At 40.5% G+C, this 27,786-nt stretch overlaps 1 protein-coding gene across 2 annotated transcripts in view; it reads left to right on the top strand.

Annotated features, from left to right (window-relative positions):
• Positions 1-27,786, top strand: part of NRG3 (neuregulin 3) — a 417,558-nt gene that overhangs the window by 283,341 nt on the left and 106,431 nt on the right. For both annotated transcript variants that reach the window (XM_061449929.1, XM_061449919.1), the window contains exon 3: positions 13,667-13,740. In XM_061449929.1, the coding sequence (XP_061305913.1) occupies positions 13,667-13,740 (74 nt within the window). The remainder of the gene's footprint in view (positions 1-13,666; positions 13,741-27,786) is intronic.

Raw genomic sequence — 27,786 nt, 5'->3', positions numbered from 1 at the left:
TAAAAATGTACATGGAGCAACACAAATTTGCCCTTACTTGCTGCATATCACGTCTTGAGTAGCTAACCTACTTGGAGGTAATGTATTAAAAGTAGCTTCTAACATATTGGCATCAGAACTTCACTCTGAAAAAAATTTACTTTTTTAAAAGCTTGGAAATTTTATCTTGCATAGAAAATAACAGCATTTGAGTATATTGTCGCAAGATTTTATGTGCACACAACCCCCCCTAGAGCAGATGGTCAGTGTACCAAACGTGTTCACAAGAAGCAATGAAATAATTATGATTCTAAGAGATTCTTGTACAGATCTGCTAAGAATGGAGCTTAAGCTGCATTAATATCCTAGAATTTTGTTTCTATTTACAGTTAATGAATTAACATTCCTTGTTTTCCATGGGTAAAGTTTCCATTTTCTACAAATAAATAATGATGTCACTGATGGGTCAGATACTGTCAGTCAGTAGTCAAATAGAATTTCTTGCAGTAAATACACATCCTGTAGTCTGAAGCATATTCATCCAAACCCTGCAAAATTACAAATATGTTTGCTGGTGAAACTTGCATTAGCTACTTGTGGAAAAAAAATGCTTGAATCACAGTAGGCTTGAATCTGCCTTCTGTAGTTAAATTTCCTATGTTTAATCAGTTGACCCTAAGACTTTTGGCTGAATGGTAAGCTCTTCATCTGTTAGCGGGAGAGCTTTAGTTACTGGTTTTTTGCTAAATCTGCATAGTGTTCCACATGCCATAATGTCGTTACAACAGGTATAGTTGTCTCTTCAGGAAAAAAAAAAACTATTTTACTCAAGACTTACTAAATCTTTCTGTATAATGGGGCAACTTTAAAGATTTGGAGTTTTTTAGTTAACAACTTTAAATGGCTCTGGAAAATGGCTTGCCTGAATTTTAACACCATTCATTTTCTAGGTTCTAAATTATACTTAATGTGGTAAGGAAGAGTTATTTTGGAAAATTTCTATTCGAACTTTGGTAGACAATTACATTGCATGTCAAACTGTTCTTATCTATAAAATGTCAAATGTGCTGATCATATGAAGAGGCATGTTTATTTCCTGCCGTAAAGTGAGAGGGCATCATTTCTGCAGAGCATCTGTTAGTAGTTAAGGATGTTTTAACTGGCACCTCCAGAGCAGCTTCAATTATTCTTTCCAAACCAGGTATAAAAATAAATACAAAGCAAATACCTCACTGAATTACTGAGGGGTTTTGAGAGTCTGGAAGAGGCACTCTGTAGATAAGGACTGGCTTGATGTGGCCTTGAGCTGTTTAGAAGAGGAGTCTGTGACAAGCGTTATTCCTTATAGATATTATTAGTAGACAGGCATCTGAGTTCCTACGTGTATTTTAAAATCTGTCTAATTAAAATAATTGGAAGTTTTGCTGAAATTTGAAAAATGTTTTTCAATCTGCAGGGCTGGACTGGAAATCTTTCATCACTTTTTCGTGGTAAGCAAAGGACCCATTATACTTCTAGCTTGGGCTTGAAAAAGAGAAATTAATTTCCCTGACTGTATTTGGTTCTATTTTTGAATTGGGAAATACTCTATGAAATAAAATGAAAAACATATTTGAAAGGTTTTTTAAAAAGTCCAGGGCTGTTGCTTTCATTAAGTAGCTGGAAGCAAAAGACTTCAGTGTCAAGCTTCTAATGTGTGTGGTGAGGAAGCTGGGAAAAGAAACACATCCAGCAAACTTGTTCCACTATTTAGTAGTGAATTTGCACCTCTCTTTAGAACTGCCTCATTTACTGTTATAATTGCCATCTTTAACAAATGGACACCTGAAGGTGAGGTAGGTTCTCATTGAACACTGTGATAGCACCTATAAATCTTACATCTTTTAGTCCTTTCTTTATTGATTTTCAGACATCTTCTTTCTCTTACTAAGTCCAGTCATAGAATCATAGAATAGTTGGAAAGGACCTTAAGATCATCTACTTCCAACCCCCCTGCCATGGGCAGGGACACCTTACGCTAAATCGTATAGGCCTCGTAAGGCCTCGTCCAACCTGGTCTTGAACACTGCCAGGGTTGGAGCATTCACAACCTCCCTGGGCAACCCATTACAGTGCCTCACCACCCTAACAGGGAAGAATTTCCTTCTTATATCCAATCTAAACTTCCCCTGTTTAAGTTTTAACCCGTTACCCCTTGTCCTATCACTACAGTCCCTAGTGAAGAGTCCCTCTCCAGCATCCCTATAGGCCCCCTTCAGATCCTGGAAGGCTGCTATGAGGTCTCCATGCAGCCTTCTCTTCTCCAGGCCGAACAGCCCCAACTTCCTCAGCCTGTCTTCATACGGGAGGTGCTCCAGTCCCCTCATCATCCTCGTGGCCCTCCTCTGGACTTGTTCCAACAGTTCCATGTCCTTTTTATGTTGAGGACACCAGAACTGCACACGATACTCCAGGTGAGGTCTCATGAGAGCAGAGTAGAGGGGCAGGATCCCCTCCTTCCACCTGCTGGTCACGCTTCTTTTGATGCAGCCCAGGATAATGGTTGGCTTTCTGGGCTGCAAGCGCACACTGCCAGCTCATGTTCATTTTCTCATCCACCAACACCCCCAAGTCCTTCTCCACAGGGCTGCTCTGAATCTCTTCTCTGCCCAACCTGTAGCTGTGCCTGGGATTGCTCCGACCCAGGTGTAGGACCTTGCACTTGGCATGGTTAAACTTCATGAGGTTGGCATCAGCCCACCCCACAAGCATGCCAAGGTCCCCCTGGATGGCATTCCTTCCCTCCAGCATATCAACCGAACCACACAGCTTGGTGTCATCGGCAAACTTGCTGAGGGCGCACTCAATCCCACTGTCCATGTCACCGACAAAGATGTTAAACAAGACCGGTCCCAACACCGATCCCTGAGGGACACCACTTGTTACTGGTCTCCAGCTGGACATTGAGCCATTGACCACAACTCTTTGTGTGTGGCCATCCAGCCAGTTTTTTATCCACCGAGTGGTCCATCCATCAAATTGATGTCTCTCCAATTTAGAGACAAGGATGTCATGTGGGACAGTGTTGAACGCTTTACACAAGTCCAGGTAGATGACATCAACTGCTCTACCCCTGTCCATCAGTTCCGTAGCCCCATCATAGAAGGCCACCCAATTGGTCAGGCAGGATTTCCCCTTAGTGAAGCCATGCCTGCTATCACCAAGCAGTCCCTGAAAGATGTTTTTAGGAACAGTCCTGAAGGGCTTTTATGGAGATGGTAATCTTGGGCAGACATAATGTAAAGCTGAGGTTTCATTTTCATTTTTTTTTTCAAGTACTGGATGTGGCTTTCATCTGTGCCTTAGCTGCGTGAGGCTTTGAATATAGTATGAAATCACGTTCAATTTATTCAAAAGACTTCTCATAACTGATGAATGCCATACATAATGAAACACTATATTCATTCATCATCCATAGTAAATCATTTATCACAGAGCAGAGGTATATTGTGGAGAAACATAAACCTTTTCAGGTTTTCTGGTTGGTTAAATCCAAAATAGCAGAGAAGTGATTGTTCAGTTAGTTGGTTAAATATTTTGCTTCTTAGATGATATTAAAGGACAATTTCTAATGCTTTTGTGGTGTACAGATAGAAGTTTGTTGTTAAGGAGGAGTGGGTTTTTGGGTGTTTTTTTTTCGGGGGGGATGTTTTTTTTCTTATGGTTCATGGACTAAAGAAATCTGTGTTGATCCTTCTATTGAGTTAAATTTGAAAAAATGAAGCAGCAGAGCAGAAGCAGTACTATTATATTGCACCATGCTCAGGGCTGATCAAAATGGTGCCATAGTTGGTTTGGTATGGGTATATAAGATGAACTTGTGTTGAACTACTAGAATGAACAGGCTGTGACAACTTGATCCTGGTACAGGTGATCACTAAAATCTTACTATCTTACTTCAAAAAAAAAACCAAAAGTGAGTGTAGAAATTGCAGTTCTGAAAGTGGAATGCTTTCAGGGTTGCATCTGAAAGGTCCTGTTAAAAATATTTACCCATCTCTACTGAATTTAATCTAGCATTTGAAGATCTTAGAGTTAATATTGGCACTCAGGCCTCAGTTTTTTGCAGCACTGACTGTAAGTTTCATTATTTCAGCACTAACAGTAACAAAGCCTAAACATTAAAAAAAAAAAATCTTAAAATTAAAGATGTTGATTAATCCCATTCACATTTTTTTATCTGTAAAAAATATTTTTTCCAGATATTGATATTCACTTTGGAGTAATATGTTTTTAATAGGATCAAGACTTATATAATGAAAAAAAATTGTGTTGCCTGCCCAGTGCTGTCTGACCTAGGCAGTCATAAAGTACTGTAGGCACTGTTTAGATGGAATTAGAAGTGTGTCTGAACTTCTGAGTAAAACTTATCACTTGTTGACCTTATAACATTTGGTTTTACTAGAGCACAGCTGTGAAAAATTGAGCTGATACTAAGCATGACTTTCTAATTGGAATAAGCAAGGATAAGTCTCCCGGGGCAATCATTTTAAGAGATTTAGCATAAGGCAAGAGTGACTTTGTGCTTGTCAACACTGACTGCGTGCTCTTGATTACTTTCTCCAGGCTTGCTCCAAATGCAGTTTTATTGTGAAAACTAAAGGTGCTCCTCCATGCCCTGCTTTGCTTTAAAGTTTTAGGGTTTTCTGTGATTTTAATAGTAGTCTCAGAAGGGAGTCATGTATCTTTGCTCCTTTCATCTTCTTTGTCCATTGGAATATACCAAGAGCTACATTTGGCAGTACTTCAGAAGCATTCTTAGATTTATTGGACAGATGGTTATTTTTGGCATGTAAATGCTGGTCAGTCTTGGCCTTTATTTTTGATAACTGCTTCTGCTGAGTTAGCATTCTTCTAACTGCGTCTGTGGTGCGTTTGTATTTCCAGCCACGTTTTTGCAGCAGAGTAATGCAGTGCTATTCGATTTGAATTTTAAACCAACACAGTAGGCTATTGTTCTGTATTTAGTGAGCTAAGGATGGAGAAGGAAAGATTTCAGTTCTGTTGATGACTGAACAAGCCAGGTGATTGTTATAAGGTCTGTTCTCTAGTCATCCCACTGTCCTTGGGTTTAGTAGTTCCTGAATACAGTCTTACTTTTCTCCAGATGAAAGGGAAACAAAGGACTTCAAAACTAGACAATTCGTTGTTAAAATATATGATGGAAAATGAAATATAGAAGACAGGAGAGGAAGTAATTTCTTGAAATCATGGAATTCATCCTAGATCAATCACAAGTAAAAGGTTGGTTTGTTTATTTTTCTTAGAAACTACATAACAAGATTTTACATGCATAATAAATATAGCAGCCTACAGATTGAGGCTTACATCAGTTAGGCTCCATTCAGCACTGAAGTTAAGCATTTCTGTGGTTTATATGCCTTTAAATACATCTACTGTTTTGATTAGTCAAACAACGTAAGTAGGTCTGTTTAGATCCCACTGCCTTTTGCATATGCAATTATACGCGCATTAGAGTTTATAACATAACTGTATTCTATCTACCTGTTGCTGACTTGTAAATTTACCTCTTCAAATTCTCACATGCTTGCCACAATAAAAAAAAATAAAAACCATTTTTTTATCCTGAATCTGATTATTGAAGCTAAATTAGAGCCAAATGCTAAGTTGTGACTTCAAATTTTTATGCCTAAGTCTTTTATACAGATGTATATGTATTAAGGAAACAAGGGAAAAATAATTTCTTAAGGATTTAAATACCCTCAGTGGGTGAAGATAATTACTATCTCATAAAAAGTCTAAAGCCTGTGTATTGCTGTCAAATGTAGACCTTTTTGTGGATATGCCACAAGTAAATTTGATGCCAAGACTGTGAATAATACAGTAGATGTGTATCTTTGGAGATAAAACCTAACCTGAGTTTTAAGTGAATACTGCAGCCTGGAATCACTGTGTAACCTTTCTGTATGGGCTATATGTGTTTATTAAGTATGTGAAATCTTTTTTTTAAGGGAACACCTTCACAAAAAAAAAAAAAACAAAAACAAAAACTGGCTGTTGTTGAGGGAAATGATCATTAGTTCAGGTGCTGCCGTAGGTCTGGATGACTTGAATGACTTTACTAACACTTCTTGATTTGTTTTGTTTGTTTTTTTTCTGACCTACCTTTTATGAAAGGCAAAGAAGGAAAACCATCCAGATCAGGAGAGGAATGATAATTCTGTAGCTCCTGTATAACTTTGGATGAGAAATTTAAGTCAAATCCACATAACTCCTTTTTAAATGCTAAAAGCCTCATTTAGTTCAATGTTTCCTACAGAAGATTTAGAGAATTCAGATATATTAAAGTATTCCCATTTAGTTTCTCCAAGGCTCCAAGGAAGGATCCAGAAACACTGGAGTCAAAAGTTAGTTAAAAGTTGTATTATCTAAATGCGTGTAATGATTTAGGGTTTTGTAGCTGTGACCTTTAATCTTGATGTATTTGCACAAAAAGCATTATAGTACTTCCCTGTTTCAGAAAGGTGTACTGACAGTTTACATCCTGAATAAAATATAGCGAATTATACCAATGATAAGTATGACTTTTTAAAAGTCTGATTTAATTGCTCTATTGTTAGAGTGTTTCAGCTAGTCTGGTTCTAGGGCAAGGGATGCAGAAAAAAACTTTCCTCACCTTTCTCTGGCTGCCTTTTCAATATAATTTTCTTTGTGGTTACTTGCTCTAATTATTTTTAACAGCTGCAGCATTTTAAAAGAAAATTGACAGAAAAGTGATTTTTTTCTTAAAGTTGATATTGTCTATTCTCTAAGAGTTGTACCTTTTTTTTTTACACAACAGTCAACCATATTTCTTTAAGAAAAAGAAAAGGCAGATACATCTTAATCCAGTCACACAAGGTCTTCAAAAAATATATTCAAACCCTGATGTAAAATCTTTATTATGCAAGAGAAAAAAAATAATAAAAAAAAAAAAGAGGAGAGTGGTGAGTGCCTTGGATAAGTGTTCTGGTCTTCCCATCTTAAGGGATTCATGTTTGTGTTCAAAGAAACACTGTGTCTTTACCCAAGTCCTTATTGGGTCCCCAATTTTGTTCTTTCTAATGCCATGCATTCATTTTAATTCCTTTTAGTTAATTTTATCTGTTTATATTAGCTTGAGTTTAATTTTAATTAGTAGATTGTATTTTGCACATGACATAGACCATAGGAGCTAGAATTTTATGCAAGGAGTGCCTAAGACTTTGCTGGTCACAGAGGTGCATGTATTACTGCTGTCATAAGTATACAATGTTTTAAAGACCCACTTATGTAAGCACACCTTTTAATTACCGCTTCTATTTACACTTTTTTGCATCATTCTTGGTGCTGAAAGTCTCTGGGTATTTGTAAATGAGGTTGCTAAAGGATGTCAAAAACCCATGTTTGTTTTTTCTGTTTTGCTCACTGAGGGTGTTTGTAAATACTAGGTAGCTAGATGGTTTGGTTAGTGAAATTGCTGCTGGATTTTTGTGGTCATATATGACTTAGACAATTGCATTACAGACCTGATGGCTATGTTAGATAGTGAACCCACTGGAAGATCCAACTGGTGTATTTTGAAAGTCTGATTACAAAATAGCTACAGTTTCTCATCTTTGGACAAGGAAGAAGAATAGAGCCTAGCATTAACAAGCATATTTTAAAAAATTATTCTCTGCAATAAGTTGGAGTACGGTCAGGTAGATGGATTGTATCACTCATGGAAACCTGAATTTATTTCATCTGGCTTTAAAGTCCAGTGTTTCATTTCAGGAAGAGATTGAGCTTTACTCAATTATAGATGTTGGAGTGTTAAACAGATCAAGGGAGGCATTTATCAAGGGCAGTTTTTCCTGTTGGTATGGTAGGCTTTTGTAACCGGTTTCATATTAGGAGCTGTCACCCTGCCTTCCACTCTATCTGTACACCCTGCCCCATGCACTTACTGCTAGCAGACCACATGCATCTGTGGTCTAACATGCACAGTCACAATCACAGGTAAGGAAAGCCTTTTCCTTTAAGAGTTTGCTCATGAGTTGTTGCATGATCCTTTTATGAAAAATATTGGAAAAATCATGTCAACTTGGAAAAGTCTTTCCATTGTGAAACTACAGAAACAGATTTGCAGAGAAGAATTCTATCTTTGCCAGCGCTACTCAATAGATACCTTGTCTCCCTGGTCCTGCAATTTCTGGAAAAGTCTTCAGTAGTCATTAGCTGTTTTGATGTTAAAATATTACACCTTATTTGTATTTCACTACAAACTCTGTTGAGTGGAAACAGTTACCTGATAACAGTAGTAACTCTGACCAAGGCTTGACACATGACTGTTTGACTCTCTTACGCATGATTAGAGCTGTGTTGGAAACTTCTTTTCCGTTGTCTTCTTGGGAGGTGGACCTGTGTGAAACATGAAGTTCAAGAAGGCTCAGAGCAAGGTCCTGCACCTGGGTCGGGGCAATCCCATGCACAGATACAGGCTGGGCAGAGACTAGATTGAGAGCATCCTTGAGGAGAAGGACTTGGAGGTGTTGATTGACAAGAAGCTCAACATGACCCAGCAGCATGCGCTTGCGGCCCAGAAAGCCAACCCAGTGCTGGGCTGCATCAAAAGGACCATGGCCAGCAAGTTGAGGGAGGTGATTCTCCCCTTTTATTTCACTCTTGTGAAACCCCACCTGGAGTACTGCATTCATCTTTGGGGCCTGCAACATAAGAAGGATGTGGAGCTGTTGGAGCAAGTCTAGAGGAGGGCCACAAAGATGATCAGAAGGCTGGAGCACCTCTCCTATGAAGACAGGCTGAGGGAGTTGGAGAAGGCTCTGTGGAGACCTGAGAGCAGCCTTCCAGCACCTAAAGGGGGCCTATTAAAATGCTGGAGAGGGACTTTCTGCAAAGGTATGTAGTGACGGGAGAAGTGATAATGGCTTTAAGCTGAAAGAGGTGAGATTTAGATTAGATATAAGGAAGAATTTCTTTACTATGAGGGTGGTGAGGCACTGGCACAGGTTGCCCAGAGAAGTTGTGGCTGCCCCATCCCTGGAGGTATTCAAGGCCAGGTTGGATGGGGCTTTGAGTAACCTGGTTTAGTGAAAGGTGTCCCTTCTTTAATGTCCCTTCCAACCCAAACCATTCTATGATTCTGTAACTCTTCTAAGTGGGTTCTTTTTAATATCTTTCCTTTCTCCTGGTGGCTTTAGATATATTTTATTCTTCAACTTTGCTTTAATATGCAGTTTGCCACCTCCCTGCCCCAATTCACTTTACTTTTTACTGGTGTGTCCTATGTCAAATCTAGGGATTTGAAGTGCTGTAATGTTCTGTGTTATTCCTACACGAATAAATGATGCATGTGTGTGATAGATGATCAAACAGATGATGAAGTCATTTATTTGAAATCTCCCCTGGTTCCATAAATTTTGAATACACAAGAAACATTTCTGAGAAATATCCACAGAAAATGCCAGCGATACCTTTGACCAGAATATACATGTTTTAATAGTCTTTAATATTAAAAATGTGGACAGCAGGCTTGAATGAACGCTCATACACTGCTTTCTTTTAATACCAAAGTGCAAATATGCTGGAGTAGAAAGAAAAAACTTTTCACCAGGAATGAGAAGTGTGTTTCTGCTAGCATTTTTTCACACAAGGGATACTGTGGGTGACCCTGTGAAATGCAGTGCACAGTACAGTTTGGTTTTGACCTTGAAAAAATTTAGTCTAGAGAAAGTACATTACCAATGAAACATCTGAACAACAGATGATAAAATAATCTTATTTGAATTTAGGAGGTAGCATTTAGGGATGTACTGTTTGCAAGCATTGTAGCAGCTGCAGATTAGCTTTACCTGTAATTCTTCTTTCATATAATTTAATCAGAAGGATTTAAATCATTCCCTTCATACAGTCTTGTTGATATTTTTGGTCTAGAGCCTAGACATACAGCTAGTTTGGTGAAGATCTGAAGGCAAAATAAAAAAATCCTTTTTCATATGTAGTTTTCAAGGATGCTGTAATTAACACTATTTATAGAGGCCTTCACCATGGCCTGCACTTAAGCATGTGCCCAAGCCTGCTCATAAGAGTGCAGCGCTTCAGCACAGAAATGAATGATTTCTGGTGCTGCAAAGGAGCTTAGGTTATTCATTCCATCCTTTGTTCTGGATGTCCCACATGCAGATAGGAGCTTTTGCTTCACTATAAGCAATATTTTATCCTACTTTCATTTTCCTATTCCTTTTTAAAGGCATATCTAATACACATTTGTTTGTCACATAATCAAATGAACATTTCACAAACAGGCTGCATGAAAGCATTTCTCCAGATTTTGCTGATTACTCACAGCTTTTTTTAATGCATCCATAAATAGGAATGTGATCATTCACACTGCATATGGCAATATTGAACAAGCTCAGTTGGACTTCCCTGAACTTCTGTATGTAACATAACAGTGCTGGATTTTTAGGGATTTTTTGTGGTGGGTTTGTTGGTTGTTCGTTTTATCTTAGAGCTGTGTTGCCAGTTACCAGCATGTATGTATGCCAAGTATTGTGAACACAACCATCACATCTGCCCATCCATTTAGGATGGATGGCAAATTTGCATATATAAATGTATATACAAAGTACTTTGCTAAAGTAGCAAAGATGCTAAGAGTCAACAACATGATTAGCTTTTATCATATTGTAACATTATAAGTGTCAAATGTATGTTCTACAAGACTTCAGTTTCATAAGACTTAATTACAGAAGTTTGAACTTTGGTGAAATATTTGCAGAGCAGTTATTGATATTATTTGATGTCATGGCTTTCCAAGGTTTCATTGAAACTAGGAGGATTAGTTTTTATCTTTGCTGAAGAAGTTAATATAATTTAAAAAAAAAAAACAGGCTATCTATGGCCATAGTAGTTGTTAGTGTAAGATTGTTATTACATTTAAAGATTATTCTCTGATATATCAGCCACTTCTGTACTAAATTTTGAAAGTAACAAAAATAAATTCCTCTTCTGGCATTTCACTTCATTGAAGTGTACAGGGAAGTGAAAATGTTACTTTAGACTCATCCAGGTCAGTCAGCTGATTATTGACTCCAATTTCATAGTGATGGAGAATAGCAGAATTATATGTATGATAAAATCAGGACAAAAATACTAGTTTGATATGATACGCAATACATTTTAAGAGAAGGAACCCATCGCTATCATTATGTCCAGTCTGCACTGTGTAGTTGTAGCAGCATGCAATTCAGTCAGGTGCTAGGGATGCTGGGTTTTACAAGGGAGAAGTTGTAAATCTGAGTGACTCTGTGATGTATTCTGTTCCAACCCACTGCTCTTGCAAAGTCTGAAAGAGAAAGACACAGAAACACATCTAACTCAGGGTCTTGTGCTGGGGCGATACTTGTACCAGTTAAAGGAGTCTCTCATCAGATTGTTTTTGAGGCCACTAACTTTATTGGCATCTGCCACATTTGCAAGCTTTGCAAACGACATTAAATGAAAAGTGAAAGTAGCCACAGCACCTTTTGCCATTTTTGCAAGATACAGAAAGTATTTTAGTAAACTAAAGACTGATGGATGTTTTGGCCTTGACACGGCAGAATTGGAATAGAGACCTGCAAATCCACCCTACCAGCTAATAGTGGCAGAATTTCTCTTCTCTAATTCTGGCATGAGCAATTAATTAACTGGACCAAAATTAATTACCTGGACCACCTAACAGCTGGAATAAATGGTGCAAACTCTGTTTCTTAGCTGTGAAATGAGATTGTTTATTTTCTGTTCTGTTAAGAATGAAGTGATAAGGAAGGCAGCAGAGCCTCTGTCTCAGGTGTGCCCCATTGGCCATCAGAGGAAGGGAAGGGATTCCTTTCATTGGTGTGAAGGTACTCGTAACATTGCTCTGCCTGCTCCTGGCTGGTGGGTATTTACACATGCTGCTGAGTACTTGGTACAGCTCCTCCAAGAGATACCACTCTCTGACTTTTTATCCTTGCAGATAGAATCAAAGTTTTAAGTTGTGGAATCAGGCTATGTGATGAACACTTCTATGTCATGCAGACCAATGGTTTAGGACATAGAGTTTTAAGCCTGTAATAGGGTAATAGTAATTGAGGCAGGTACAAACGTATGTCAGAAAGTTAATAGAAAATGCTAATGTAAAGACAAGACTATCCCCACCCGTGTTGGTTGTTCTTAATCTTTTAAATCTGCCAACTCTCAAGACTCTGAAGAAAAGTTGCTGTTTGATGTGAGGCAACTTATGATATTTGATAATCAGAAGCAAAAGGTGCATGCAGCAATGTCTGAGCATATGCAGGCTTCTTTTTTTTTTTTTCTGACTAGTGGACAATTTTAACTAAATATCTGAATAGTCTGCATTTAAAAAGCAAAACAAAACCACTTTTTTTTTCTTAAGTGATAACTTATGACTACTGCTGTAGGATCAGAATTAAATTTTTCCTAGTCAGTCATTTTATAGTTTGCAAGTATCAGTAAGAAGCTGATCTCCAAAGTAGCACTAAGTAGCCATCAGGGAGAAAGACCAAAAAGGAGGGTTTGGGGATTTTAAGTCTTTACTGTAAAGTTTTACTACATGTTTTGGTCTGATGGGAGTTCTTATAATTTACATATTTTCTCACAAATGTGCTTACTAATCCCTGAACCAATGCTGGTCAGATGTGCTTCTCACTCAAGCATTAATTTATTAAGCCAAAAGCATTTTAAAAGGTAACTTTTAGAGGAAGCCTGACTAGAAACATTGTGAATGAGCAGATAATTTCTGCTTCTGACATTATCACATCGTTCAAGCTGTAGTTGTCAATCCTAATGAAAGGTGGTAATGCTGATTTGAGTATATTTTTTATATGACATGCAAGAGCTTTGTGCGATGAGTTTCTGTTACTATCATTTATAATCAAAGTGTCCATCACTGTTCTCTTAAAAACTGCTTGGCAAATAAATAATTAAAGGTCCAATTCTGGTACACTTCGTTGAGTGAGAGTAACTTCTGAGATCAGTCCAAATACAGTAAATGAAATTTCTTCAAAGTAAAGTTTTAAGATGAATAATAGTCAAAGCCAGTTCTTGTTTAAGGCAGGAGGGTGTTCTGGTTTACGTGCTTTAAAACACAATCCCACAGATACCTAAGACTGTCCACTCACAAACAATGCCTGACGTTGTCTGTCATGCCTCAACATGTTATGTTTTGTTCACAGTAGAAAACTAGTCTTATTAATTAAGGGCCAGGTAAGTGTTACCTGTGTATTAAAACACCAAAAGATAAACAAGTTAATCTGATAGTTTGTACAGTGCAGAAACTTTCTGTTACCTAATGAGTTTCTTTTATTGCAAATATGTCTATTTTGTAGAGAATTTTTCTTTGTTTCACAGACTTGATATGTAAAAGAAAAGTTATGCTTAAATGATGTTTCTAAGTTTCTAAAATAATCACAAAGGTATGAGGGTAACTTTTTTAAATGCAAATAATTTTACGTTTCCGTTGTGTTTCAGTAATAATCTTGCTTCCACTGTTGTTGAAATAACTGTAGATATGCAAGTCCCCTGCAGCATTGGCAGGGAGAATTTCAGTTGATTCTGCTACCTTGAAATTAACCTTTTACTATCGCATGCATATGTTTGTCATTTATCCCCTTTTTCTCAGGTGCAAAGAGGGCTACCAAGGAGTCCGCTGTGACCAATTTTTGCCGAAAACGGACTCAATCTTGTCAGATCCAAGTACGTCAAATGTTTTTCTTACATTTCTAATCCATGCTGGCGGCTATTCTTGTCATGTGAGATGACCCTTTGCTTATTGTCAGAAAACATACTGTGGACCAGTTGTGTGTAGAGAACAGTATTTCTTTTGTTGATATGATAAAAATGCATTCTCCATCCTCTGTTACAGAGCATCTGCTGCTGCAGCAGCAGGGCAGGCCATTAGTGGACTTGGCTACTTTTGATTTGAAATAATGCAATACCTACTTAAACCCATAATATTCACATTTCTCTACTTTTGACTGAAGAAGAAATAAAATTACTTAATCTGAAAAGAAACCTCATATGCAAAATAGTTCCTTCAAAAGAAAATAAATTTATAATGTCTGGCACTGCATTGATTCTGATCTCATTGGAAATATGTGTTGTCAGGTTTTTGGTTTTTTTCTCACTTTTACAAGTAAAGTTGCTCTGTATTTGCAGAGTAGAAATAGACTTCCAGATAGTAATCTGGAGATAAAGTAACTCTCTATTACACTGCTCAGTGAATGCCAGAATGCCATCTGCATGTATGTTCTTCTACTCTGCTGTTGCCCTTTTTAAATTCTGTTGACTAATAAAACTATGTCAAAAATATTACCCAAGATGAATGTCTTGGAAGTGAATCCATTTACTAATTAATGTTGTTTATCTTAAAATTTTAAATGAAGTGACATGCAACAAAGGGTCATATTCAAGCTCTTGTTTTTGTTCTTATACTTGGAAACTGTAATGTATTCAGTTTTCTGGTTTTGGGTGCTCTTTAAAATTTGATTTGTTTGTGGTTTTTGAATAATAATGCTTGGTTTTCTAAGGTTTTTTTTTCTGTTTATTTTCTTGTGCTTTTCCATGTGAAAGTCTGTTGCCAAAGACACCTGTTGTTTTGTAACTCTCTGTGTTGTATAGCTTCTATTATAGTTTGCTTTATATTTGGTTTAGCTTTTCCTTCTGCTTGACCTTTAAAGGTAAAGTACAGAGCCTATAATGAATAGGCAGATTTTACCTCTGCCAAGTTGTATGTGCATGTGTCAATGCAGAAGTGAGGTATATGTCAAGGAAAAAGGTACTCTGTATTCTAAAAGTGGGGGAAAGAACAGTCAGTTAACTGGACAGGGTGGTACCTGTCTGATTTTGTTTTAACAAGGGATTTAGCTTTATTCTCTCAAGAGCAGAGAGGAAATTCATACAGAAACAATACAAAGCCCAGAAAAGTCTCCCAGATCAAGGTGCATCTAACAAGACCAAAAGCCTTACAGTGTTTATATACTGCAGACAGCATTGCTATTATTTCTTTCAGCATTGTGTTGGTTGCACATGCTTGTTTCTCTTTACTCTGGAAATGCTTACTTACTGTGGCTTCTGACTGTATTGGCTCCATAAAACTTTCCAGCTGTCTGATCTTGCTCGGTAAGCTAAGGTTGATGCTGAAATGTACTTTCTACGTGTTCTGACTACAAAGGCAATTTTATTATTCATTTTATTAATTTATATTACTTAGGACATATAAGAGGAGGGGACCTAGGCTTGATGCTGATGTAGATCCACTGGACACACTTATGGCCCAACAAGGGGCTCTCTTCCAATTGGTTTAAGATTAACATGAGTTAGGTACTTTCTCAGTCAGTTTTGAAATCTAAGTTATATTTGATCCTCAGCTGTATTAAAAAGAGGAAAATCTTCTGTTCAGGTGCATTTCTGTGTGTTGGCATAGTGTGATATATGTCTGTGTGTGTATGTGCATATACCCATGTTCTAAGCATGACTAGCCTGAAATAGAAATATTAGAAACTTTTCTGCTGCAGCTGGACAGTGACAGCATCAACATTTTGCTTAGGAGTTAAATCAGTAATGTATTTATCTTCCTTTGGAGAGGAAAAAACGAATACCATGCAGATAATTAGCATTACTCACAGAAATATTTGCTATTTCCACAACCTGAGGAGTGTAAAAAGTATTTGACACAGTAGTCATGCACTGTAGGATCATTTCCAAGGGCTATGGTGTTGCACTGCAAAAACTTAGTTTTGTAGTTGAGAGAGCTGCTGAAGGGTGCTAACGGGGTCAAATTTTGAGGTGGTTTTAGGAAGAAGTGCTTTGCTCATTTGAATTTTGTGGGATTGCTTAGGGTTCTCAATACTAAATGTGTTCAGAATGGCTAGTGATGCATCTGATAACCATATTTAGAAGTTTGCATGCATAAAATGGTGAAGCAATGCATTTTTAATCTTACTTTGCCTGTGATAGTGCAGGTTACATTTTCAGATCACTTATTATATGGGAAGAGAATCTGAACAGCGGCCACTTGGAAAACAGCAAAAATATTGTCTTAAAATTGTTATTCACACACACAAGAATTATTTTTTTGAAATATCCCTCTAAAACAAGCTAAGCTTATTCAGCATAGCTGTTACCTGAGGTTGCATAGTGACAAAGAATGAGATATGGCTCTGGAATATTTTTAACAGTATCAGGCCAAACCCAGGTTTTTACGTTATTTTAGCTCTATGTTAGGCAGGTCTTAACTTTACATCGCAGACATGAATGCAAATTTTATATATTTAATGTAGATTAATGCATGCCAAATCGTGTACATGTAGTTTAATTAAGGTGAATGGTTAAAATACTTAAGATTCTGGTTTGGGGAAACTTCTTGCAACGCAGGGCTCTGTGTTAGGCCTGGTGTTGTTTAGAGTCTTCCTTGATGATCTGGATGAGGGGATCAAGTGCACCCTCAGTAAGTTTGAAAATGGCGCCAAGCTGGGTGGGAGTATTGATCTGCTGGAGAGTAGGAAGGCTCTACAGAGGGATCTGGACAGGCTGCATTGATGGGCTGTGGCCAGTGGTATAAGGTTCAACAAGGTAAAGTTCCAAATCTTGCATTTGGGCCACAGCAACCCCAGTGTAACACTACAGGCTTGGGGAAGAGTGGCTGGAAAGGTGTTTGGCAGTAAAGGACCTGCGGGTGCTGACTGATGGCAACTGAGCATGAGTCAGCTTGTGCCCAGGCAGCCAAAGAGGCCAACAGCATCCTGGCCTGTATCAGAAATAGCATTACCAGCAGGCCCAGGAAAAATTAGGTAAGATTTCTTCACTGAAAGGGTGCTCAGGCATTGAAATAGTCTGCCCAGGGAAGCAGTGGAATCACGGTCCTTGGAACTGTTCAAAAACTGTGTAGATGAGGCTCTCGGTGACATGGTTTAGTGGTGGTCTTGGCAGTCTTTGGGTAACAGTTGGACCTGGCGATCTTAAAGATCTTTTCCAACCTGGCTGATTCTATGATTCTAACTACTCAGTGGTGTTTCAGAGTTCCTGAGTTGACATCTGTGGCTTCTTGCAATCAGATCTGCCACCTTCTACTTTCCTTTAGTTAGGATCAAATTAATAAGAAAACTGACATAGGACACAGAGAGAAATGTTAAAACACTGCAAACACAGGCCCTTCAAGCATCATAGGTGTTAACAGCTTTCACTTCCCTTTTCTCCACACCATGTTTTCTGGCTTTAAATGGAAGATATTTAAAGAAAATAAAAAATCAAGAAAAAAAAAACCACAAAAACAACTCAAAAAAGAACAGTGCAAATGAAGTAGTTTGAGAAGTAATTTGCTAATCTTGGAATATGGGCGTAACCAGCCTTAAACCATGGGAGCCACAAGAAACCTAACAAAATTAATAATGTCTCCAGTAAGGAAAATGGCTGCATGACAATGCAACTTGTGCTTATAGACACTATTAAGAGGAAGGGATACGTCAGCCCTGCTAATACTGGGCAGGACAAGTCTCTGAACTCTCAGTCAACTTCTCATTTACCTATGAAGGAAGTGCTAATGGGACAAATTAAATAGAAATGGCAGTCTCATAATGGAATGAAAGGATAGGAGTATATTTGAAATGTTGCTTCAGCTTTCTCCATCTGGGCTAACTTCTTTATACAGTTCATGGCAATGGTAGAGCACTTACAGTTGAAACATCATAAATACAACTGCAGTATAACTTTAGGTATAAGTCATTTTTCAGGCATGTGTAGTCCTGTATGTATCTATAGGACTGGGAATTTATATACATCAATTGTACAAATATACTCATGTACTATCCTTTATAGTGTCTGGAGTAGACCTGCCTGGCCCAATGAGTCTTGAAAGGTAAGTTGTATGTAGGCTGCGGCTATTTCTTCTGATTAGTTTTTATTCTGAGGCAAAATATGTTGACTATTCTGTGTGGATATTCCAAAGTGGTGAACAAGGCACTGAGAATGGGTTTGTCACATTACCCCTTATTAACCAAATTGTTGAAATTGGCCTTCAACTATTTTGTCCTTAATTTAGCATTGAAAGCTACTTTACTATGCAGAAAGTGTATTTCAGTTTTGTAAGGTGCAGTATTAATTTTGTATTTGTTACATTAACATTCAAGTTGTCCCATTTGACCTCAGATCCAATATTTTTTCAAAATAAATGCATTATTATCTAAAAGAAGAAAATGAGGATGGAAACCTTGTAGGTCATTAGGCCATGCTCCGACTATTGTAGTTAAAAACTACTAATTCCTTTTTAAGATGATCATACTTCATTTGTAAACCACTTCAGTCAGCATGAATTAGCTACTAGAAACAGGCTTTATCATCGCTGCTTCGCTGCTCAGAGGGTATCAAGACTTTTTAGCTGCCACACAAAATTTATGCAAAGCCCATATTTATCAGTTATATTCTTTGTTAAAACACACACTTTGTTTCTACATTGATGTTTCTTTCTATGGGTTTCCACCATATACACTTTGGGTCTGTTAAACTGGCTTTTTCAAATGTCAGAAGTCTTGTTCCTATAGAGCTACCTATACCCTGTGGTCTTTAATACTTTAACCTGTGACAGCATGGCACATATTGTGTTTCTTTTTGAATCCCATTGTCCTGGGTTCAGCAGTAGCAGTCATGTTTTTTCCTTTGTGTTAACTGGTGCAGTGCTGTGTTTTGACTTCTAGTTTTGAGAACAGCGTTGGTGAAGCCGATGTTTTCGGTTGTTGCTAAGTGATGTTTACCCTGACCAAGGACTTTGTGAGGCTCATGCTCTGCCAGGGAGGAGGGGAAGCTGTGAGGAAGCAGAGACGGGGCGCCTGACCCGGGCTAGCCGGGGAGGTATTCCATACCACAGCACGTCATGCCCGGGGTGGGGGGTAACTGGGAGTTGCCCGGAAGGACAGGGGCTTCCGGGTGGAACTCGCTTTCTTGGCCGGTGGTATCGTATTCTCTTCCTTTGTTATTTTCCCTTATCATTGTTTTAGCTGATAGTAGCGGTGGTGATTTGTTGCTGGACTGTTCTTGTCTCAACCCGTAGGAGTTGCACTCTCTCGATCCTCCTCCCCGTTCCTCCGGGAGCGGGGAAGGGGAGAGCCCCGGTGCAGGGAGGGGGGGGGAGACGAACACGGACCTTGATTGTTGTCAGCTTGGCACCACTCACTGGGAGTGAGTGAACAAGTTACCTGACTGGGTTTAAACCACGACAGTTCTTTTTGGCGCCCAACGTGGGGCTCGAGGGGTTGAGATAAGAACAGATCTGACTGGATTGATAGTCACTCGTCACAATGCTGATTTATTGGCTCTCAAGGTTTTTCCTCTTGATCTCACAGTTTCAGTATACCATATCTTACGTCCATCCGGTATTGGCTGTATTAGTGTTTTTCAAGTGTGGGGCTTGGGCTAAGGTTTTTATCCCATTGTACTTTATGGTAATGACTTGTAATACAATAGAATCATTGATCATGAAACTGATCTGGTTTATGTTCCCAGTGTGGTCACCACCTTTATACTTTGGGAGGTATATGATGGAGGTGCTTAGCAATTACACATCTTTTTTCTCCTTCTCAGGTGCTCAACCTGTGAAGGAGACATCCTTTTACCCTCCTAGTCGTCCCCCCAGACCATTTACATTTGAGAGTTTTGAATTTTTTAAATGGCCTTTTAATGCTCTTGAGACTTGTTTGCTGATGGTGATGGGAATCACCATGCTAACACGCATACAGAGTGTGTTTTGCCCACTACTGATTTCAAGAGTTAAGCAGATTCAGGTTTGGGTCTTGTCTGGGGTCAAACGACGATGTAGGAGGACCGAGAGATTTTCCCAGAGGCTGGACAGCCATGAGTGGCAGGGTGTGTGGGATAGTATGGGCAAGTATCTAGGTCAGTGGGCCCCTCCAGTATTTTGGAATTTCACTACCGAACAACTGCAAAATCCAGAAGAATTAGTAAAACACTTAAATGAGGTGTGTGGTCATTCTGGCCATACCAGAGATGGACAAATCACGGCAACGTGCTGGGGCTTGGCCTATGCTTACAGGGCCTTGTTTAACACTATTCAGCACCTTCAAAAGGAAAAGAATGTCGGCGGATTTGAGGGCAAAGTGACAGTCGCTACTCAAACTTTGGCTGCAATGAACTGCGCAGCTACCCCAGTGGCAAGTACAGCAGCTGCTCAAACTTCAACTGCAACAGACAGCGCGGTTACCCCAGCTCCAAGCACGGTAGCTACACCACCCCCAGCAACAAGTACAGTCGCTACTCAAACCACAGTGATAATCACTGCAGCCAAACCAGAGGACCAATTCGTACCAATATCAGTTGCCCCTGTACGCAAGAGAACAAGCAAAAAGGAGGCAAAAAGGGTGAAGCGAGATGAAGAACCAATGAATTCACCACCCGGTCCAGAATCTGATCAGGAGTCATCCTCACATGACGAAGAAGAAGAAGAAGAGGTAACTTCTCGACCTCGGACCTCAACCGAGCTGCGGAATATGCGAAAAGATTTTACCCGTCAACCAGGGGAGCACATCATCACCTGGTTACTCCGATGCTGGGACAATGGGGCCGATGGTCACGAACTAGAAGGTACAGAAGCCAAGCAGCTGGGATCACTTGCTAGAGAAGGGGGAATTGACAAAGCAATTGCAAGAGAGAAAAAGTCCCTCAGCCTTTGGAGGAGGCTCTTGGCAGCTGTGAAAGAAAGGTTTCCGTACAAGGACGATGTTACGAGTCGTTCGGCCAAGTGGACTACTATAGACAAAGGCATCCAGTCTCTGAGGGAATCGGCCATCGTAGAGATGATCTATCACATCAAGCCGAATAACGGGGATACACCTATAGATCCAGATGAAGTTGAATGTACACGACCCATGTGGCGAAAACTTACACGGAATGCACCGTCATCATATGCCCATTCATTGGCAACAGTGACCTGGAATGACATAGTACCACTAACAGTGGATGAAATGGTTCATAAACTCCGAGAGTTCGAAGACAATCTCACTCCTTCCATCATCTCAGCTGTGAAAAAACTGTCCCAGGACCTCGACAAATTGAGGGACGATGTATCTGATTTATCCAGCTCCTCACGTGTACCAACACGCGTCTCAGCTATTAACAAAAGACGTCCTATTGTTCAAGAGAGGAGATACAGAAGGTATACGCCACGGGGTACCCTATGGTTTTACCTGCTGGATCACGGAGAAGACATGACAAAGTGGGATGGAAAACCTACTTCAGCTTTGGAGGAACGGGTGAGTGAACTGAAGAGGGGAGCAAGGGCCAAGACTGATCGTCCCATGAGAGCTACGGCTTCAGTCTCTGGTGAGCAGTTTCCCAGATGGAGTGGAAGAGCTGATTTTACTCCAGCTCCTGTGATAACGAAGAATAATCCCTTTCAACACGACTTAAGTGTCCAATGCTGTGACGACCATTAGAGGGGCCCTGCCTCCAGCCAGGTGGAGGTAGGGGACAATCGGATTTACTGGACTGTGTGGATCAGATGGCCTGGCACATCAGTCCCACAGAAGTATAAGGCTCTAGTAGATACCGGTGCACAGTGTACCCTGATGCCATCAAGCTGTCAAGGGGTGGAACCCATCTATATTTCTGGAGTAACAGGAGGATCCCAAGAGTTGACTGTGCTGGAGGCTGAAATCAGCCTGACTGGGAGGGAGTGGCAAAAGCACCCTATTGTGACTGGTCCAGAGGCTCCATGCATCCTCGGCATAGACTACCTCAAGAGAGGGTACTTCAAAGACCCAAAAGGGTACCGGTGGGCTTTTGGTATTGCTGCTTTGGAGACTGAGGAAATTGAGCAGCTGTCCACCTTGCCTGGTCTCTCAGAAGATCCCTCTGCTGTGGGGTTGCTGAAAGTTGAAGAACAACAAGTGCCAATTGCGACCACAACAGTGCACCGGCGGCAATATCGCACCAACCGAGACTCCCTGATTCCCATCCATCAGCTGATCCGTAGACTGGAGAGTCAGGGGGTGATCAGCAGGACCCGCTCACCCTTCAATAGCCCCATATGGCCAGTGCGAAAGTCTAATGGAGAATGGAGACTAACAGTAGACTATCGTGGCCTGAATGAAGTCACACCACCATTGAGTGCTGCCGTACCGGACATGCTAGAACTTCAGTATGAACTAGAGTCAAAAGCAGCCAAGTGGTATGCCACGATTGATATTGCCAATGCATTTTTCTCCATTCCTTTGGCAGCAGAGTGCAGGCCCCAGTTTGCTTTTACTTGGAGGGGTGTCCAGTTCACTTGGAACCGACTGCCCCAGGGGTGGAAACACAGCCCTACCATTTGCCATGGACTGATCCAGACTGCACTGGAACAGGGGCAAGCTCCAGAACACCTGCAATACATTGATGACATTATTGTGTGGGGCGATACAGCGGAAGAAGTCTTTGAGAAAGGGAGGAAAATAATCCAAATCCTGCTGAAAGCCGGTTTTGCCATAAAACGGAGTAAGGTCAAGGGACCTGCACAGGAGATACAATTTTTGGGAATAAAATGGCAAGATGGACGTAGACAGATCCCCACAGATGTGATCAACAAGATAACAGCAATGTCTCCACCAACTAATAAGAAAGAAACGCAAGCTTTCTTGGGTGCAGTGGGGTTCTGGAGAATGCACATCCCAAATTACAGTTCGATTGTAAGCCCTCTCTATCATGTGACCCGGAAGAAGAATGATTTTAAATGGGGCCCTGAGCAGCAACAAGCCTTTGAGCAAATTAAACGCGAGATAGTTCATGCAGTAGCCCTTGGACCAGTCCGAACCGGACCAGATGTAAAAAATGTGCTGTACACTGCAGCTGGGGAGAACGGTCCTACCTGGAGCCTCTGGCAGAAAGCTCCAGGGGAGACTCGAGGTCGACCCCTCGGCTTTTGGAGTCGGGGATACAAAGGATCTGAGGCCAGCTATACCCCAACTGAGAAAGAGATACTGGCAGCCTATGAAGGGGTTCGAGCTGCTTCGGAAGTGATTGGCACTGAAGCACAGCTCCTCCTGGCACCCCGGCTGCCCGTGCTGGGCTGGATGTTCAAAGGCAGGGTCTCCTCTACACATCATGCAACTGATGCTACATGGAGTAAATGGGCTGCACTAATTACACAACGAACTCGAATAGGAAATCCCAGTCGTCCAGGCATTCTAGAAGTCATCATGGACTGGCCAGAGGGCAAAGATTTCGGAATGTCACCAGAGGAGGAGGTGGTGCGTGCTGAAGAGGCCCCACCATATAATAAACTGTCAGAAAGTGAAAAGCAGTATGCCTTGTTTACTGATGGCTCTTGCCGTATTGTGGGAAAGCATCGGAGATGGAAGGCAGCTGTATGGAGTCCTGGACGACAAGTTGCAGAAACTGCTGAAGGAGAGGGTGAATCGAGTCAATTTGCCGAGGTGAAAGCCATCCAGCTGGCCCTGGACATTGCTGAACGAGAAAAGTGGCCAGTACTTTATCTCTATACTGACTCATGGATGGTGGCAAATGCCCTGTGGGGGTGGTTGAAGCAATGGAAGCAGAGCAACTGGCAACGCAGAGGTAAACCCATCTGGGCTGCTGCACTGTGGAAAGATATTGCTGCCCGGGTGCAGAATCTGGTGGTGAAGGTACGTCATGTAGATGCCCATGTACCCAAGAGTCGGGCCACTGAGGAACACCAGAACAACCAACAAGTGGATAAAGCGGCTAAGATTGAAGTGGCTCAGATGGACTTAGATTGGCAACATAAAGGTGAATTATTTTTGGCCCGGTGGGCCCATGACACTTCAGGCCATCAGGGCAGAGATGCAACATATAGATGGGCCCGTGACCGAGGGGTGGACTTAACAATGGACACTATTGCCCAGGTTATTCATGAGTGTGAAACATGTGCTGCAATTAAACAAGCCAAGCGGTTAAAGCCTCTTTGGTATGGAGGACGATGGTTGAAGTATAAATATGGGGAGGCCTGGCAGATTGACTATATCACACTGCCACCAACCCGCCAAGGCAAGCGCCATGTGCTTACCATGGTGGAAGCAACCACCGGGTGGCTGGAAACATACGCTGTGCCCCATGCCACTGCCCGGAACACCATCCTGGGCCTTGAGAAACAGATTTTGTGGCGACACGGCACCCCAGAGAGAATTGAGTCAGACAATGGGACTCATTTCCGGAATAACCTTATAGATATTTGGGCCAAAGAGCATGGCATTGAGTGGGTATATCACATCCCCTACCATGCACCAGCCTCTGGGAAAATCGAACGGTACAATGGGCTGTTAAAAACTACACTGAGAGCGATGGGTGGGGGAACTTTCAAGCATTGGGATACACATTTACCAAAGGCCACCTGGTTGGTCAACACCAGAGGATCTGCCAACAGGGCTGGCCCAGCCCAGTCAGAACTTTTACATATTGTAGAGGGGGACAGAGTTCCCGTGGTGCATATGAAGAATTTGCTGGGGAAGACAGTCTGGGTTATTCCTGCTTCAGGTAAAGGCAAACCCACTCGTGGGATTGCTTTTGCTCAGGGACCTGGATATACTTGGTGGGTAATGCGGGAAGATGGGGAAGTCCGATGTATACCTCAAGGGGATTTGATATTAGGGGAAAACAGCCAGTGAACTCAATTGTATGCTGTTGCCTGCTGTGTAATGCTTTTATAGCCCATCAACTAGATGTCTCCAGGTCACCAGCGACTGGCCCTGACTTCCCTCCAGCCATCATCCCAACAGAGAATGAACTTGGAACATCATGGACCGAATGGACTCGGCAGCATTATAGGGATTGGTCCATGCACTAAGAAAATGATTTTTTTTTTCTCTTGGTCTGTATGTATATGGATGTATATATGTGGGAGAGCGATGGTGTATTGAAAATGTGGGATCTGAGCACGACGTGAATGGTATGGAATAAGGGGTGGATAATGTCCTGGGTTCAGCAGTAGCAGTCATGTTTTTTCCTTTGTGTTAACTGGTGCAGTGCTGTGTTTTGACTTCTAGTTTTGAGAACAGCGTTGGTGAAGCCGATGTTTTCGGTTGTTGCTAAGTGATGTTTACCCTGACCAAGGACTTTGTGAGGCTCATGCTCTGCCAGGGAGGAGGGGAAGCTGTGAGGAAGCAGAGACGGGGCGCCTGACCCGGGCTAGCCGGGGAGGTATTCCATACCACAGCACGTCATGCCCGGGGTGGGGGGTAACTGGGAGTTGCCCGGAAGGACAGGGGCTTCCGGGTGGAACTCGCTTTCTTGGCCGGTGGTATCGTATTCTCTTCCCTTGTTATTTTCCCTTATCATTGTTTTAGCTGATAGTAGCGGTGGTGATTTGTTGCTGGACTGTTCTTGTCTCAACCCGTAGGAGTTGCACTCTCTCGATCCTCCTCCCCGTTCCTCCGGGAGCGGGGAAGGGGAGAGCCCCGGTGCAGGGAGGGGGGGGGAGACGAACACGGACCTTGATTGTTGTCAGCTTGGCACCACTCACTGGGAGTGAGTGAACAAGTTACCTGACTGGGTTTAAACCACGACACCCATCAAAGAGAAACCTGAAAGTGTTGTGACTGAAGTCTGCAGTTACTCATTCTTTGATTACCTCTTTATGTAGAAAAGGATCAAAACCCCTCTCGTAGAAGACTGGGACTGTAAATAATTAAAACAACTCTAGACAGTTTAAAAAGTAAAAGACTCTTTTTCCAGAAATGTATTTGAAGACTCAAGACCTACACTCACCCACTCACCTCCTCTAAAGAAAAGCCCCCCTAAAAAAATCTTGGGCTTTTTGTCGTGTTCCCCCCACACACTTTCCCACTCCCCTTCCTTTCCTTTCCTTTCCTTCTTTTTTTTTCCCCCTTCTGATTTTGTGTTGGTAAGATCATAGGATAATTTAGGTTGAAAGACAAAGTATGGACTTCTCTAGAGAATGCAGGAGGTTCAGCCTTCTGCCTTAAGCAGATCTGGCTTTGAAGTGTCTGCTAACTGCACAGAACAGCATGAAGGTAGTCTTCTATTTAATAACAGTAATTTAATAGTTAATAACAGGGACTATTATTAAAGGGAAGGAGAAAGCACATCAGAGGATGTGAAATATTTATAGAATATATTTTCAAATATATGTCAAAGTTATAAGTGGAAGAGAATTTAGGGAAAATAGGAGGACTGACTAGCCAGAGGGAGATACCTGAGTTTCGTGAATGGTGAGTCCTTCTAAAATAGACTTAACGTGGGACTTGTTTAACCCCAGATAGACCTTTCAAAATCTGCATCTAAATCTGAATTTTATGGCTTAACTGTGTCTCAAAAAAAAAATAAAAAAAGGTTTTTAACCGTCTCTAAAATAATTATGTCATCTGTTGAGACTGTTATGTATGCAAAAAAAGCATATGGTTGGAGCCCTGCAGACAAAGTTTCTTTTATAGCAAATGCCATTTTATACCATTTTTACCAATCTAATTTTAGAGTGCCACATCAACTATCTGTTCATAGAATAAAAACTATTAATGTTACTCTAGGATATTAAGCTTTTACAAAAATGAAATAATCAAAAATTGGTATTTTTTTTCCTTGTAAAATTAGATTTTAAGAGCTATGTGGTCACAATGATCGAGTGAGGTCCCTGAAAATGACAAGTCAGTATAAAATCTGTTACCATCCATCAGGTGGGTATGACATGTCTGTTAACTATGGTTTTGAAATGAGGATATATAAACAGAGTTCTTCCAGTCAAATGCATTACAAATCAACCTAGACTAGTGTTGATGCATTAAAGATTGAAAGGAAGGAAGGAATTGCCTTAATAGAGAAAATGGAGAAAAGCTACTCAGTTACTGCCGAAGTTTTAATGAATTTATCTATAGATCAGAAAAGGTGCATCACATGAGAGGAAGACTGCGGAAAATGAATCCTCCTCAAGGTAAAATAAGAAAGAAAACACATCCTTAGGGGAAGGAATGACATGTTTTCTCTCCTCTTTGATCAAGTGTGGGTAGAGACCTGGGGATACAGACTATAAAAGATTATATATTTTCAAATTTGATTTGTGCTTCAGCACAGCTGTATGATTTTACCTTTTGTGAACAGTATGAATCTTCTTTACTTGTTTGGGATTTGTATTTTCCTTAAATTGGCAAAGTAGGCTTTATTCTGAAGAACTGGACTGAAATGCTCAAAACCAGAAGTGTAACATTTACAAAGCGTTAGTAAAATATTTCACCAGTGATAAATGGAAGCACAAATGTGTTCATTGTCAGAACATATTGAAAATTTAAAGCCCAAGAGAGATTAATTGAAATCATAAATCCGCTGCTAATGCAATGGGCAAAGAAAATCGCACTCAACCACTTTCAGTTTTGGTAATGTAATCTTAAAATTTAAATGCACAGGAAACAACTGGAAGTAAAAGTTTTTTCTGTAGTTAAGCTACCACTGACTTGTACAGAATGTGCAGATATTACAGATTTATTGCAGAAAGATATTTTTTTTTGTCAGTATTGCAGAATGGACTTTTAAAATCCATAAGAGTATTGGTGTTCATTATGTTTCTAATGTAGAAGGGAGGATATTTTAAATTAAATCTAGAATTCTAAGGTTGTGTCGCTCTTCTCAAGTAGAAACAATAACTAAAAATCCACTAGTGTGCGAACTGTTTCCAAACATGATTAGATGGAATTGCTTTCATTACTTTTGTGTGCAATAACAGAGCTTTGCCCCCAACCCCCTAGTTTCATTGAATTCCCAGTCCTTTTAGAA

Source organism: Pezoporus flaviventris, unplaced genomic scaffold, assembly GCF_033815535.1.
Source record: "Pezoporus flaviventris isolate CSIRO_AGI_PZ_B2104156 unplaced genomic scaffold, CSIRO_AGI_Pfla_v1 ptg000001l, whole genome shotgun sequence".
Taxonomy (NCBI): domain Eukaryota; kingdom Metazoa; phylum Chordata; class Aves; order Psittaciformes; family Psittacidae; genus Pezoporus; species Pezoporus flaviventris.
Note: the sequence above shows the minus strand (reverse complement) of the source record. Positions and strands in the feature narration are given on the sequence as shown.